The 15,612-nt window shown below is 41.7% G+C and overlaps 1 protein-coding gene across 3 annotated transcripts in view; it reads right to left on the bottom strand.

Annotated features, from left to right (window-relative positions):
* The window catches only part of JADE1 (jade family PHD finger 1), a 74,519-nt gene that overhangs the window by 14,827 nt on the left and 44,080 nt on the right, over positions 1–15,612 (bottom strand). For all 3 annotated transcript variants that reach the window (XM_075929967.2, XM_075929964.2, XM_075929966.2), the window contains 4 exons: positions 11,377–11,564; positions 6,166–6,377; positions 4,170–4,337; positions 1,562–1,678 (listed from right to left, as the gene is read on the bottom strand). In XM_075929967.2, coding sequence (XP_075786082.1) covers positions 1,562–1,678; positions 4,170–4,337; positions 6,166–6,377; positions 11,377–11,564 — 685 coding nt within the window. The remainder of the gene's footprint in view (positions 1–1,561; positions 1,679–4,169; positions 4,338–6,165; positions 6,378–11,376; positions 11,565–15,612) is intronic.

Here is a 15,612-nt window from a genome sequence, read left to right as displayed (position 1 = left end):
CTCTTAAATGTACTTTAGACCTCTACATGCTTTCACGGTTAACATCCCTTAACATAATATCTATATACTGTCTTTTATTCTGAAGGATCCCAAAGAGCTTTAAAAATGTCACAAGCTGATGTATTCTATACACAAGGGACTTTTTCACCCACTTCTGAAATGAACATAACTCCGAAGAAGATCAATCCTGTTGTTTAACAGGATACTGTAACACTACAGCACATTGTACAGTAAGTGAAGAATCTCTATCCCACTGAAGATTCAGAGAGAAATTAATTATAAAAAATTTGGCCCACATCGGAATTTTGTTAAGAGTGCAAATTGATGGTCGGAAACAAAATAGTGGTGTTCTTGCTTTTCTGCTGGATACATAAGCCATAGATTCTTTACTGTGCATGGAGATAGCTCTTTCCTTAAACACAGTGGGCCTGATTCTCTCCATTGCCTTTCACCTTGTGCAGTCATTTACACCTCTACTAAGTGAGAGTAAACATCAAAATGTTAGTGTTTGGCAGCTACCTTAGAGATGTGTAAATGATTCCGTAAGGTGAAAGGCAATGGGGAAGTCAGGGCCTGAAGCTTTGATTCTACAGAACACAAAATATCTGCAATGCCTGCCATCTCCTAAATCTACCCAATTTGTGGCTTTCCAGGATCAGCTAAAGAAGGGGCTTGTATTTCCTTTATTTGTGGCTTATGACTCATTTATATTTTGTAGCAGATTCTAAGCACACAAACTGTTTCCTTCATACTTACTGTAAAGCTCAAAGGCAAAGATTCTCATAACTGATTTAAAAAGACCAACAAATGAGAACACTTAATCATTTATCAAGTAAAAAAAATCCCTGTGGTAATATATAACTGCTTCCTTACCAACAATAGCTGACATTACCAGTTTACATTAGTCCCTGGTAGACACCTAGGCCAAAATGTTTAAAGTTGGGTGGGTGGTGTCTAAAGTTAGGCACCTAAATCCATATCCAGTTATCTGACTGACAACTTTATTATGCAGGGTGCTGAGCATTCTGATTCTCATGGACTTCAATGATAGCTGTAGATGTTCAAAATCTTGAAATCAAGCTGCTCATCAGAAGGATGATTTTTAATAGGAACTGGGTGTCTAACTTTTCTTTGAGCCTTTGACACTTACCTTGAAGATACATGCAAGTGAATTCTAGCACACAGTTTTTGGCATCCAAGTTTAAATATTTTGGCCACAGTGAATTACTCACTTTTGCAAATTAATGAGCAAAAAAATGAACAATTACATCTTAAAAAGCAAGGAGAATGCACCACTAAATGTATTTTGGTTATTTAACAAGTATGGTCATTTAAGTTTCATTATTTATATTTCAGTATTCTGATAAACACTTCTTAGTATATTTGTAAAAGTTAGGAATCCTTTAACCCTCATCTCCCTGTGTTATCTATTATTAAAACTCTGCCGAGCAGTAGGAAGAGACCGACATTTTTCTGTGCCAGCTATTGGAAAGGAATCAGAAAGGTTCTATAGAATGCACATTTGTATCTATAACCAACACACTTGTAATTAGTTCATTACCTGTATGGATGCCCCAATCTTCTCATTGCAAAGGCTGCACACTAATGCCCATCTACTGCTCGGAATGTGAGAGACCTTGGTTATGGGCTCCATCTTTTCTGGGCTGCCAATACTCACCTACACATCAGAGCAAAAAACACATAATGAAAGATAAGCAGAGAAGGTGGGAACCATTAAAATATTTAGGTGCCTAAAAATCAGACTTCCGCATCTAAGCCCCAGCTTTAGCTCCACTGCAATTCACAGAACACCTACTGAACCATGTAGCACTTAAACCTGGGGTGGGCAAGATACTGTTGGCAGGCCAATCCAGCCTGCCAAGCCATCTGATCTGGCCAATGGCCTACCCTGCCACGCTCACACCAGTTAGGGGTGGGGGAGCACGTGAAGTCTCTTCTCCCTCACAAGGGGTGAGTGGCACCTAGAGGGAACCGCCAGCTGTTCAAAACAGTTCAAAACCTCTCCTCTCCCTCTTCATGTAGTGGCTAGAGGGAACCACCCTTTCTTCCTAGGCCTAGCCCTGCCCCTTCCAGAAGCAGAGTTGGCCCAAGAACCACTACCAAAATTGGTGAAGCCCCCACCCCCCCAAAAAATTATTGCCCATCCCTGACAAACTCACACAGCACCCAAGCTTTTCATGGTAAGAGTTCTCTGGGCACCTGTATTTCTGCCTCTGAGCAAGTGCAGTGCTGCTTCGCTCTAGGCATCTTGATGCCTATCCCTCACTGAAGCCTAAGAATGCTCCACATATCAGGGGAAGATTGGGTCCTACATGTGAATGCCTATCTGGGGAGCATGTTTAGCATGCACCACTCTTATCCCCCACTAGCTAGCTTAGGTGTCTCTCCATCTCGCAACTTGGCTTCTGTGGATCCCCATTCATTGCACAGGGAGACCAGGAACCTAAAGACTGGCTTTGTGGATTCACAGCATTGTTCCAGGATTTTCTAGTCACGTAAAATTAGGTACTATGAGACTCAGCATTGTAATATTTAAGTCCCTTTGTAGATCTAACCCTAAGCAAAAAGAAAAGTATAATCCTCCATGAAGTTCTGTTTCATTGCCTGGAAATACGCCAAATTAATATGTTCCAGGTTCTTCAGTTTACAAAGAAAGAAAAATGCAGTTTCAAAACCACTTCTTTCCACATAAAAATGAAATAGCGTTGAAGCAAACCCCATAAATTTAAGCAATTTTAAAGGATGAATAATGTTGAACTCTCAAGAATTAACACTGTTAATCCAAATACTTGATTACCCAAGTTCTGAATTTTCATCTACAAACAGTGCTTATTTTGTGAACTCACTAAATTAGCTTTCCAAGCAGTTGTCCTTTTTCTAGACTTATGAGCCATTTATATTGTAGTATACTGAGCTAATGTAATTACCTTTTTCTTCAACATCATGTATTATCCTGCCAGACTTGCGTCTTCTATGTTTAATTGAAAATGAGTATTTCCCTATTTTTATTTTAAAAATCTTTCTTCTTCCTAACAACAAAGGCTCCATGGATGTTACAGTCATTATGGCAAAAGACATCAAGTTGCATGTTACTATGAGCAAATTTGTCCTTTGATAAGATTTCAAGAAAGATGTGGAGAAATTGGAGAGGGTCCAGAGAAAAGCAACGAGAATGATTAACGGTCTAGAGCATTTGACTTATGAGGCTGAAGGAATTAGGTTTGTTTAGTTTAGAAAAGAGAAGACTGAGGGGGGACATGATAGCAGTTTTCAGATATCTAAAAGGATGTCATAAGGAGGAGGGAGAAAACTTGTTCATCTTGGCCTCTGGGGATAGAACAAGAAGCAATGGGCTTAAACTGAAGCAAGGGAGGTTTAGGTTGGACATTAGGAAAAAGTTCCTAACTGTCAGGGTAGTCAAACACTGGAATAAATTGCCTAGGGAGGTTGTGGAATCTCCATCTCTGGAGATATTTAAGAGTAGGTTAGATAAATGTCTATTAAGGATGGTCTAGATCAGTGGTCCCCAACCTTTTTAGGTTGTCGGGCGCCAGGGGGGCGTGGCCGTTTGCCCGCCGGGCGCCAGGGGGCGGGGACCGGGGGCGCCCCCCCATCCACGCGCCCGGGGGCGGGGCCCCACGTACTGCGCGCCCGGGGGCGGGGTCCCCCCATAGCTGCGTGCCCGGGGGCAGGGCCCCCTCTAAGGGCCGCGCGCCCGAGGCCGGCGCTCCTTCCCCCCCCCCCCCCCGCCGAGTGCCGCGCGCCCAAGGCCGGCGCTCCTGCTCCTCCCCCCCGCCGAGTGCCGCGCGCCCGAGGCCGGCGCTCCCCCCGCCGCGCGCCCGGGGCCGGCGCTCCCCCCGCCGCCTCCCGCCGAGTGCCGCGCGCCCGGCGCTCCCCCCGCAAGCACCCATGCGCCACGTGCCCGGGGCCAGGCCAGCCCCGAGCACCTGGCGGGCGCATTGAAATGCCCCCGCGGGCGCCATGGCTCCCGCGGGCACCGTGTTGGGGACCACTGGTCTAGACAGTATTTGGTCCTGCCATGAGGGTAGGGGACTGGACTTGATGACCTCTCAAGGTCCCTTCCAGTACTAGTATTCTATGATTGATCTCAATCTGAATATTGGTACCTCTGCTGGATTGACACCTACCTCTGGAATCCACAGAGCACAGCTAACATGGACCCACTTCGTCCCACTACGAGTTGGCTTCATAGCGCCGCCTTTCTTGGGACACAATAAACACTTTGGCTGAACACCAAGTGCACAGGTCCGGCATAGCCAACTGCCTTCTGGCACCTTTAAGATTCCATAACATGCCTGTACTCATGTTTAGAGAAGAGGGGAAGAAAGGGAAACAACAGCATGTTCCTGTTAATATGAACTGATTTACTTTTAGCCTTTTGCTAACCTCAGAGCCCTTTTATGGGACTACATGCTATAAAATATTAGCTTAACTTATTTAGCCACTTTTAGGATCATAAGGTACTTTTACAAATGTAGCAACTCCATATACAAAATATCCATACATACATACTTTTCCCACCACTGAAAGGGAGCCACCTCCAACCATGCAAAATAAGATTACACAACAGCTTAGGACAGGAAGTGAAGAATATATTATCCAACTTAAATAGAAACAGACATTTTAGATAGCTATGTGAGTGGTTAGATATCTGAGCTGGATGTTGGCCAGGACACTGGAACTATAAAGTCCCATGAGATCTTTAAGGACCACAAATGATAGAAACTTGGTTTTCAATCTCATCTGAAAAATGAGATGATGAAATGAAAGATGCCCCCAAGGTATAGTTCAGTTCATACCAACAGTGTCAAGTGACATGTACTTAATGATTAACATCATGTCCTGCATTAGAGTGGCAATGTCTATGGAGACCTCCAATAGAATTATTGCCAATTCTGACCCTTTCTAGATTGTAAGATTTCATGTAATCACAGTTTAAAGTAGAATGGCTATAGACAAATCAATGTGCCCATTTTAAACTCTGAGCACTTTGCAAGATATGCAGTGTTTGTACAGTGCCACACTCAAGAAACACATTTCCCTACCATACATGCACATATATTTATGTAACTTTAGCCCTAGAAACAAGAAAAAAAAATCCTTGTTAATCAAACATTACAGCTGCCCCACTGCTTAATGATAAAGCAAACATTTTAAGGGACAGAGAGAAAGCAGACCCACAGCAAGGTCTCTTCTGCAACAGGGAGCAGTCAAGGAAGTGGATGTGTTACAAACATATCTGTTCCTTCTTCCATGCAAATGAAGGCTTTTTTAATTTCCACAGAAAGACATGTTGTGCTTTTCTTGTTCCCAGAATAATCTAGTTGTTTAGGCACATCTCTAGTATGAGAGAAATGAAAGTTCAAATCCCTGGTCTGTTTCATTCAGAGCCATCCCAGGATAGAACAAAACCAGCTTTTAACAAGGAGCCTTCAATGGCATCAATTAACTACTGATAAATCCTTGCCAGTTCTTGTTGCATGAAGATCATCACTGTTCAGATTTCCTCTTTTTCTTCAAATTTATTGGTACTGAAAATATAGTGCCAAAAGAGGGACTTCAGTTCATCATGTGGCTTGTGTAAGGAAAGTGAGGGACCAAACCAAAACATTGCAGACCTCTCTATAGAACAAAGCCAACTGAGCCAAATTCATTGGGGATGCAGATTGTAGTGTCAGTGTAAACTAATGTAATGTACACATTCAGCAGCAAAAAAGGGTATGATTATAGCAGCAAAAGCAACCCATACAGGAGTATAAGATGCTGTTAAATAAAGCAACACCACCCCCATTTTTATCTTCTATCTTCTTACATCCTCCTATTAGTTGCTTTTCTTGCTACACTTCCACCTTTTTCCCCCCTCAGCATGTAACTTACTCAATTACTAATGTTTAACCTACACTGACATTACCTGTGAGTTTGTCCTGTTGGCCAATTTAACTCCTGGGTAATTCAATAAAATCAGTGAGTTATACTAGACAGATATCTGGTCCATCTTTAAACCTATCTTTATAGTCATAGTAATAGATTCTAGATATTTCTGTAACCACCCATTGCCTGCTACTACCACAGAACATAAGCTGCCCAAATGGCCATTCTAACCTCTAGGACTGGATACCATACCTGGTGAACACAGATATTGCATTTGTCACAGAACACCATTTCATTGCCATCCTCCCCATCTGGGGACTGGCAAACATCGCAGACAACGTCCTCATCATACTCGATCCCAAGCCCTTCTTCAGTTTCAATAGCATGGTTCATACTGTCATAGCATCGCTGTTCAAATTCCTCCATGACTCTCTCCATTGTATACTCATCCAGCTCAGGCATTCCTGGGAAATTAATCCAACAATATGGATTATTTTAATGGTAACAATACCTGGACCCCCATCTCTTTCTATCAATGCATCAAAGGCTAAGCTTTTCCTCTTTGGCTGAACAATGAGCTCCAAATGACACACATACACCAAACCCCCCCCTCCCCCCCCACCTCTCCAGTGTAGATGATTTATGGCTGTAGGGTTGCCAGGGCAAATGTTAGCGGGGACATGTAGAGTAGTTAAGTCAAATATGTAAAAAGTCCTAGATCTATGTTGGAACAATGAAAATTTACTAATTTCAATCAATATTTGAAATCCTCAAGAAAGTTTTCACAATCAAGTCCCACCTCTGTGTTGTCATGGTTGATCTCATTCTCCCTCTCATACAATACTATCTATGGTTGCTTGTTTTAACTTTATGACCTCAATCATTTTAAGAATGGTGACTCTTTAGAGTGCAACAGAGTCAAAGAACTTCCAAGTGAGCAACAAACAATCCATCAAAATGATAATATAGTCTCATGCAAAATCCACCGGGTACAGTCTCATACATTACAATCAGCAACCCAGATAAGACTATCATTTATTTGATGTAGTGCATTTTTCACAGTAACTAGCGCAATCAGGTCCTGATCCTGGCTAGGATCTACTGTAGGACCAACAAATAAATAATTATTCAAATACATGACAATGATGTCATCACTTAAATCACTGTAAAAATAAAAAAAATTGAACCTATAATATTAAATGTTCATTATGATACGGAAAACTCCTGCAGTAAACTCAGCAAGAAAAATAAATGAAATCCAGCTTTCTATCTGGATACAACTACCTGACAAAGTATCCCATTTCTCAACTTTTAATAGCGCTACACGAACTTCAGAATTGGTATTGAAGCAAACCCTAAACAAGCCTTTCACACAGTTACCTGTATATCTTAAAAAGTAGTACCACTCCTAAGCAAGCTCTCTCTCCTCCTTCAAAACCACTTACATCAGGCACTTTCAAACTGAGATACTTACAGAAATTTGCAATAAGGTACAGGCTTTGAGAAACAAAATCCTGTGGTTTTAATCCTGCTCCCAGTAATTACTTTGCTATCTGCAGTACATCATAGTAAACTTTTGACGTGTGTATTATGAGGGCATATCCTCTCCTTAACTCACAGGGCAAATAATTCAAGTCGCTTCTGAGGAATTCCTCAGGAAGATGGAGAAGGAATCCCTAGCTCTCACAAATCACAGAGCTGGAAAATAAACATTCTAACAGCTCTGCCAACGTAAAAGTAACACCTGTATCTTGGGGAAACGATCTGGAGAATCTGCAGAGCATACAGCTCTGCATATCTGTGGATATCTGCTTTATAACCTCTGGTATCCACAACCACTAGTGTGGATTTGGATATTTGCAGCTCATTTTGTGGATACAAGTTTTGTGTCTAGAACCTTGCAAATCTGCTTTATGTCCACTGGTCTCAGCATTTGCAGATGTGGATATGGATATCCAGGGATCATTTTTGCAGCTGTTGGTACCAATTTTGGAGCTGCACAGGACTCTATAGAGCAGTGAATACTCTGCTGCAGCCCAGCCCTCACTCATTGGGTCCCACAGCTGCAGGGAAGCCTCACAGGGAACATACAAAATTCTGCCCTTCCCTACCACTTTCCCAATATAAGAAAATGCAGTTTCTCCCTAATGGCAGAGAAGTGCTGTTCTGGATAGCAGGTGATGATGGACTGAAAGGTGATGAGTTAGTACAGTAGGGCTTCACTTTAATTTAATGGCTATAAATTTAGAAATGATAATGAGGGTATTTTGAAATAAAAAAGTTGTCTATGTTTATATCTGGTCTTTTGGAAAAAACACACATTTTAAGTATCAACAAGAGCACTGCAGAATGCATCATGGTCAACCTCTGGAATTCACAGCCACAGCTGGAGATTAACTAGTAATTGCTCATTTTAATGACTATTAACATATTTTTCTATGAACAATTTTGATAAAAGTAACTCAAATGTCACTGTTTCAGGCTTTGCATGAACTGCCTACTGGAGACAAGACAGAATTTTTTTCCCCACCGTTTACTGAGTAACTTCATTTGTAAAGGCGTATAGCAAAATACTGTGTGCTAGCGTATCAGCCACAAAAATCTACCATAAAAGAATGTTAAGGATGATAGTTAAGCTGACAAATCATGTCTATCCCTTGACTTATGTTGCTATAGCTCACAGGAGACCAACCTGAGTTTCACGAGTCTCATGGGCTATAACCGTGTTAGTCTGTAACTTTAAAAAAAAAAAAAAAAAGGGCCTGTAGCACCTTAGAGACAAACAAAAAATATAGATAGTATCATGAGCTTTCGTGGGCACAAGCCACTTCTTCAGATGATAATAATGTTCTTTTAGGAAATATATATTGTATCTAAGGTGCTATAGGACTACTCATTTTTTAAGCTTTTTTTCCCCCCGAGTTTCACCAGTATAAATCAACTTCACTGAAGTTACAATGGTATAACCAAGAGCGGAGTCCCAGAATTTTTAAGGGAATCAGAAGAAGCTAGGAACAATGGGGCCCCAAATCACTAGAGTCAAAGGTCTCCCAACACAGGGAATTATTTTTCCCCATAATGGTCACCTAGCATGGTCACCCACAAGAGGGAATTTTCACTTTTATCTGTACTGAACTTTCTTCTCCCTCTGATCAGTTTGTACAATGAAATGAGCCTGCAAAGAATGCCTCTATGGTCACTGGATCTGCAGCTAGCTGCAACATGAACCCTATGCCTCCTTCTTCCTTCCCTTCAGAGATACACTACCATCACTTTCACATTTGTGCTGTAATTGATGTAGTGCTAACCTTTCCTGTTTCCCCTTTTCCTCCGGTGACGAGGGGAAAGAGAAAGCTAAAGAGAATGCATGAGCAGGGCTCAACAAATTATGGAAAACCCTACTTGCCAAAAGGGACAAAAAAGGGACTTGTCACCCCTCCCCCCCCAAAAGTGGTTTTTGTTAATGGCATAAATTCCTAAAAAGAATAAGAACAGTAATTATTAATACGTTCTTAATAAATATCACCCAAGTTATTAATAAATATCTTATAAACTTCTACCTTTTCCCTCTGCTGCCATGTCTCCTCCCCTTGCTCCATCAGCTCCCCTGGTGCCTGCTGCCTCCCAACCCCTCACCCTCCTCTGCTGTCCTGACTCCTGCCTTTCTCATTGCCCTCAGCCTTCCTGAGACCTACCCCCCTCCACCAGCCCTTCTCTCCCCCCTGTGCCCACTCCTCCAGTAGCCCCACTCTGATCAAGTGAGCTACCCCTCCTCATCCCCTCTCCTAACACCTCCCTCTACACACCTACCCTCTCTCGCTGGTGAGGGGCTGGGGCCGTGGCAAGACTAGAGCCGGCGGGGCGGGGCCTGGCTCCGCCACATGCCGCAGCCAGCTGCCTGGGACATGCAGCCAGAGCTGAGCTGCTGTGGCCCTTTAAAATCGGCGGGGCCACATCACGCCAGCGTCCTGGCATCTGCCGGCGCTCCGCCTCCTTGCACCGCAGCTGCAAGCAGGTAGCCTGGCACTGAGAATCGCTGCGGTTCCCCCTCCCTGGCAGCGCTCTGCTCCTCCACCGGCTGGCGGATTAGATGGGGCTGCGCCGCCCGTAGTGTGGGCTTCGGCCAGCCCGTTACAATGGCCCACCGGGCCAGTCCACCCCTGCAATCGCCAGCTGGCAAAATCTACTCGCCGCAGGCGAAAGTATTTGTCGAGCCCTGTGCATGAGTATCTCAGACTCTGCTCACTTTTAATGCTTGTTTAAATAAAGCTGAATATTTTAAACGCAACTTAAGACTAACATCATCCACCTTGTGTACGTAAATAGGCCTGATCTGAGATTTGCGTTGAGAACGTGAACAGGAGAACAGGTCAGAGTTGGTTGTTTTGTTTGTTCCAAGTGGGTTTTCTTCAGGATTTTTTTTTTTTCAAGTTTATGACCAACTGACCTTGGCTCGCCAGGTCCATACCTGTCTAGTCAACGGACAGTGTCCAGGTAAATGATAATACTGTAACCATAACCCAAATGAGGGAACTGCCACAGAATAAAACTCAACAGTATTATATGTGCTCACCAAAATATCCAGAACCCTTCCACTTGGCACAAAATATAGTCTCAGTTATGTAAAATTATGGTCAAAATTTTCCACTGACTTAGATCCTGTGCAACCAGAGTAAAATTCACTGGATGCTTCCACTATTGGAACACACATCATAATAAAGAAGTGGTCTTGTTCTCTTCCCTTCTCCCACACACAACCCCTTCTTGAGGGGAGCCCTCAGCCCCACTAAGAGAAATCCCTTTTCCTTCTGGAAACTAAGGACACAGTAATAGAGTTGGGGACAGTTTCAAAAGGAATCACTGAACCAGTTCTTTGTGGTCTCAATCCCCAAACAGTCCCACTGGTTTGTTTTTGAAACTCACAAAGACCTCTCTTCAACACTGCTTGTGTCCAAATAGAAACAATAACTAGCTTTAAAGGGGCTGAGAGTTTTCTCATTTCATTTTATAGAGAAGGGATGCATGGGCAAGCAAGCAAAAAAGGATGGATGGATGGACAGATGACTTAAATCGTCTATTTTGATGTCATCGCCAAAGAAGTTAACAATGGCGAAAAGGCTCTTTGAGGGAATTCTTGTGGAGGGTAGAAGGGCCAAATTCTGATCCGGTATAAGAAACTGCAACTCTACAGACATTAATTGAGCTATGCACAGGTCTGATATTCACACCACATCTAGCCTATAGTGGCAATGCAATCCTTCACCTAAGGGTTTTGAGGCTAACAGTTTAAATGCTAGTGGTTTTTAAAAATAAAATCACAAAAAAACTACATTCCAATTTATATGATTCACATCATTTCTCTTCCTTTCCAGTTTTCTCACTCAAATTCTGCACACAACTGCCAGCCTACTTCAACATCATGTGTAATTTTATAGAGTTAAAAAGTCCACAGGCTTCTCTCACCCATGTCCTTAAATTCTTCATTGGCCAGCTCTAACCATGCTGCATCCACATCATTGAGGTCATAGCGACACACGCTATCTGCCAAAGTTCGAATGTCAACATATCCCAGCTCAGGAGGCTCAGAACCTGAGGAAAGGATGTACTTCCTGGGTCTTGTAAATGTAACTGCTTTTGTCTCAGACACAATCCTGAAGGAACAGTAAACACACATGTTACTCATACCAGGTTGTAAATCTCCTAGCACAGACTGGGAAATGTTCAATCCTGCTGTGTGATTAGTGCCTCGAGATTGCACTTATACCGTGGAACTAAAAATCTCCAGCAATCTTGTAGTATCAACATCCTGCACATCTTAAGGATTGGTACATAAAACAGAAGAGAAGTCATTCAGGTAGTTATTAAGTGACCTACAATGCTACATAAAATAATTCACATTTTTTAAAATCCCAATTGACTAAAAGAATTGCAGGTGGATTTGAGAGAAGATTACAAATCATCTCCCGCAGGAAGACATGGTACTTGCTACATTTAAATGGCACACTAAGCCACACACTGTCAACATGATGATGGGTACTACGTACATGGGAATTAAATTAATAATAAGAGATATAAACCAGTGTTTCTCAACCCATGGTACGAGTACCCTTCGGGGTACTTGAGAGATGTCTGGGAGGTATGTCAACACAACTGAAATTTGGAGAAAACTGAATTTTTGTTTTAAGATTTACAGCGCTTTATTATTTTGTACTGTTTACACCCAAAAATTTAATTGCCCTCCCAGCTACAATTAAGTTATTTAAACAAATGTGTTGCAATGGTAGAAAAAAACCTGTGTGTCTGAAAACTGTAGTTACTGGGGGAACTTTTTTTTTTTTTTTGAAAAGGGGGTACTTCATAAAAAAAGGTTGAGAAACACTGATATAAACCAACTTACTAAACATTGCAATTGGATACAATTCTCAAATTCAATACACAGACTAACAGTCTCTATTGTTTTTCCAGAAATTCTATTGTTTTTACACTAATTTGTATAGACTGCTATTTCTGTGACATTCTAAATGCCTTTCCACAAGGATACAATAATGACAATTCATAAAATTGTTCTTAATCATTCCTTCTGTCACTTACCTGCTCAGATCTAAGTCTAGCCTCTCATGGATTTGCATTTCCCCTGAAAAATCACTAAAGCTGCACTGAACCAGACTTTAGAACAAAATCCATTTACTGTTTTTAAATTCAGCTGCAGCTGTACTATGTCCTAATAGGTTTTTGGTGGGGCCAACCCAGTGTCAAACCAGACCTCATTAAAGCATATTTTGGTTGCAACCACATTTAAATTGCATAAGCACAACTGTTAAAAGTCAATTGTAAGGAATTTGGAGATAGAGCAAACACTTAAAACAGTGTAACTTGCTCTTTTTTAGTGGCCTGGATTACTGTGACTATACAGATCCAGCAACTAAGAAAAAAAACGCAGTGCATAGGGACAGCAGTTGTCATTCCAGCTCAGAGAGATTGGAGTAGAAGCCATGGAGAGGCTGCACTGCTAACGGCTTGCTTTCAAGTGGCAGGTTCCATATGCCCTATCCACGTCAACATTCTGTGGATGGTTGCAAAGGAGGTTCCACAACCTCTCATTTATTATTTAAGTCTAAGCACTCTGAAATTCTGTTTGTATGAAATTCAGTTTGTATGAAACTTGTATCTGGATCAAGCCCAGGCAATGTGCCCAACCTCCAGCTGGGTTCTCAGGTCATGGAAGCCTCACTAATGCTAGTGTGAGGTTTACTGCAGTCATGCTCCATTGCCTCATGGTGTGGAGAATGATCTACTTCATGAGAAAGCTCCATGGGGGAAGTAGGATGTCCTTCATTCTACTGTGGCCCAGCTGGCGCACAGTGTATGTTCTCTCATTTAAAAAGAAACCTTGATCCATCATCCTTATAGCAATTCTGGACACGTTTATCTATTCCAGCTTGATTGTTATAATGGCACAGCACAAGAACCAGAAGTGAACAGGCTAGAACAGGTAGTCTGGCTTTCAAATGCTCATTTTCCTAAGACCTGCAAAAGTCATTTTTAGATCTTCATGATGTAAAGTAGTAAAATAATAATTATTATTATATACCCAAAAATATTTAATTGAGTCACCATTATGAGCATGTGCTAGCAGTGAGTCACCTCATGGACTCTGGTCCCTGCTTGCCTCCACCCCTACTGTTTCTTATCCTGATTGGGTGCATTGGGGTAGTGCCTTTATCTTTATGTTTCCTCCTACAAACCACCTCCCTCACTTCTGGGCACTGTAATAAGAATTATTTCTCTGTGAAATGTATCGTATTTCCTCCTCCTCTACATCAACTGCAAGTGAATGTCCTTAGTTCACTTTACAGTCATGTTTCTCTCTTACTGCAATTATGCACAAAATCATTACAGCATTTTGGTGTCCACTATGGGGTGGATTAGTTAGCAATAATGACCATTTTGCTCCTTTCCACCAACCCGAACCAACCCTACAGTCTGTCCCCTACACATGTGAAGGGCAGCAAGAAGGGGAGAGAGAGGGTGATGCTTCCACAATCCTTGTAATGGGCAGAGTTGGAGAGAATCAAATTACTCCACTCCTCCATGTAAGAGGAGGAGGTGACAAAAGGTAGGGAAGGGCAGAGAGATCTTTACATGGTGTTAGTATTTTCTGTCTCTTGTGAGGATATACAATATTTTGATCTGAAAAAAAATGGGGCATAGTCTCACACAGCAAGGAAATAAAATTCTGTAGCAAGACATTGCCATCCTCACAGAAAGGGAAAGAAGGGCAAATCTGGCACAGTGAAACAGCAGAAATTTTAAACTGCCCAAAATTAATTAGAATTATCCTAGAAGCCCAGCTGGGATTAAGTAGCAGTTCCTAGCCACTGTCAAGTCTTATTTCCTGGTATAAAAACTAAAGTGGGAGCTATCTTCTAGTCCCTATTTCATTTTTACAGCAGAAGGTGAACTTGCTAGTGAAACACAAGCCGAGTTCCTGAGGACTAGGAAAAGTGAAAAGAAACCCAAAGAGTCAGGAGAGTGGCACCTTAACATAAAACAGTGACCAAAAATAATAATTTAACAAATTCACTCAAAATAGCAGAAGAAGCATTTTCCCTACTATTTCTTAACAACACAGACACTTGCCACACCAACTCAATGGCCCAGTGTCCTGTCTCCAACAGTGGCCAGCATGTTAGTATAAAATCCAGTATAGATAATTATGCATTAACCCTACCCAGAGGGAAAGTTTATTCTTGATTCAGGTAGTTAGTGGTTAGCTCATGAAACATAAGAATTTATGACTCTTATAAAATTTTTATCCAAGCTAAAGTAATGGGATGTTCTTTTCATTCATATAAATAGGGTAAGAATTTCTGATCTTTTACTATCCATTATTTTTCTCAGTGGAAAGCCATATTACATAAACCTCCCCAAACCGTTGTGGACTTTTTTTTTTAACATTAAAAAGCCAGACTCTAATTGCAATAAATCCTTCATTAATAAACTACTGGTGCAACTTTCTACATATTTACAGACATCTGGGCCAAGCTGGTCTTTGGCCTCATGGCTCACAACACACCCAAGGTATGACAAACAGACTGCTAATGCAGACTCCAACGTGGGCTATTGCAATAGGCAATGGTGAACAAGTTTGCATGGCTGCCTACTCCATAAGACACAGCTTTGACTAATAGATAAATGTATAGCCCATGACCAAAAATTTTGGGCTCAGAATGTATTCTCCTTAAAAAGAAGGGGGGGGCGGGGGGAATATTTGACAGTTCTTGCTTTTCCACACACTATCTTCTCACAGACTTCAGCCAAGTAAGCTACTGAATGGTGAAAGCTCTTCTGGGTAAGGATATGAGAGAGAGAGAGAGAGAGAGAGAGTGTGTGAGAGAGAGTGTGAGTGTGTGAATTACACACACCATTTACATTCATTAATGAATTGTAATAAACTGAGTACAATGAAGTTACCTTACATAATAAAAAATGTTTGCAACAGGTCCCTGCTCAAAGGAGCATAGTGTCTCATTTGAAACATAATACAACATGTAAGTGTAAGAGAAAAAGATGAGTGTACTTAGTGACATATATGAGAGCTCACATTTATGTAGTTTAGCTGTGTGTCCAGCTTGATGGCTCTGACCACTTGAGGGTTTTTAAATCTAATTGCAGTGTTATATAGCAATCATTTTAAGT

Source organism: Pelodiscus sinensis, chromosome 4 (genome assembly GCF_052426305.1).
Source record: "Pelodiscus sinensis isolate ZL-2025 chromosome 4, ASM5242630v1, whole genome shotgun sequence".
Taxonomy (NCBI): Eukaryota; Metazoa; Chordata; order Testudines; family Trionychidae; genus Pelodiscus; species Pelodiscus sinensis.
Note: the sequence above shows the minus strand (reverse complement) of the source record. Positions and strands in the feature narration are given on the sequence as shown.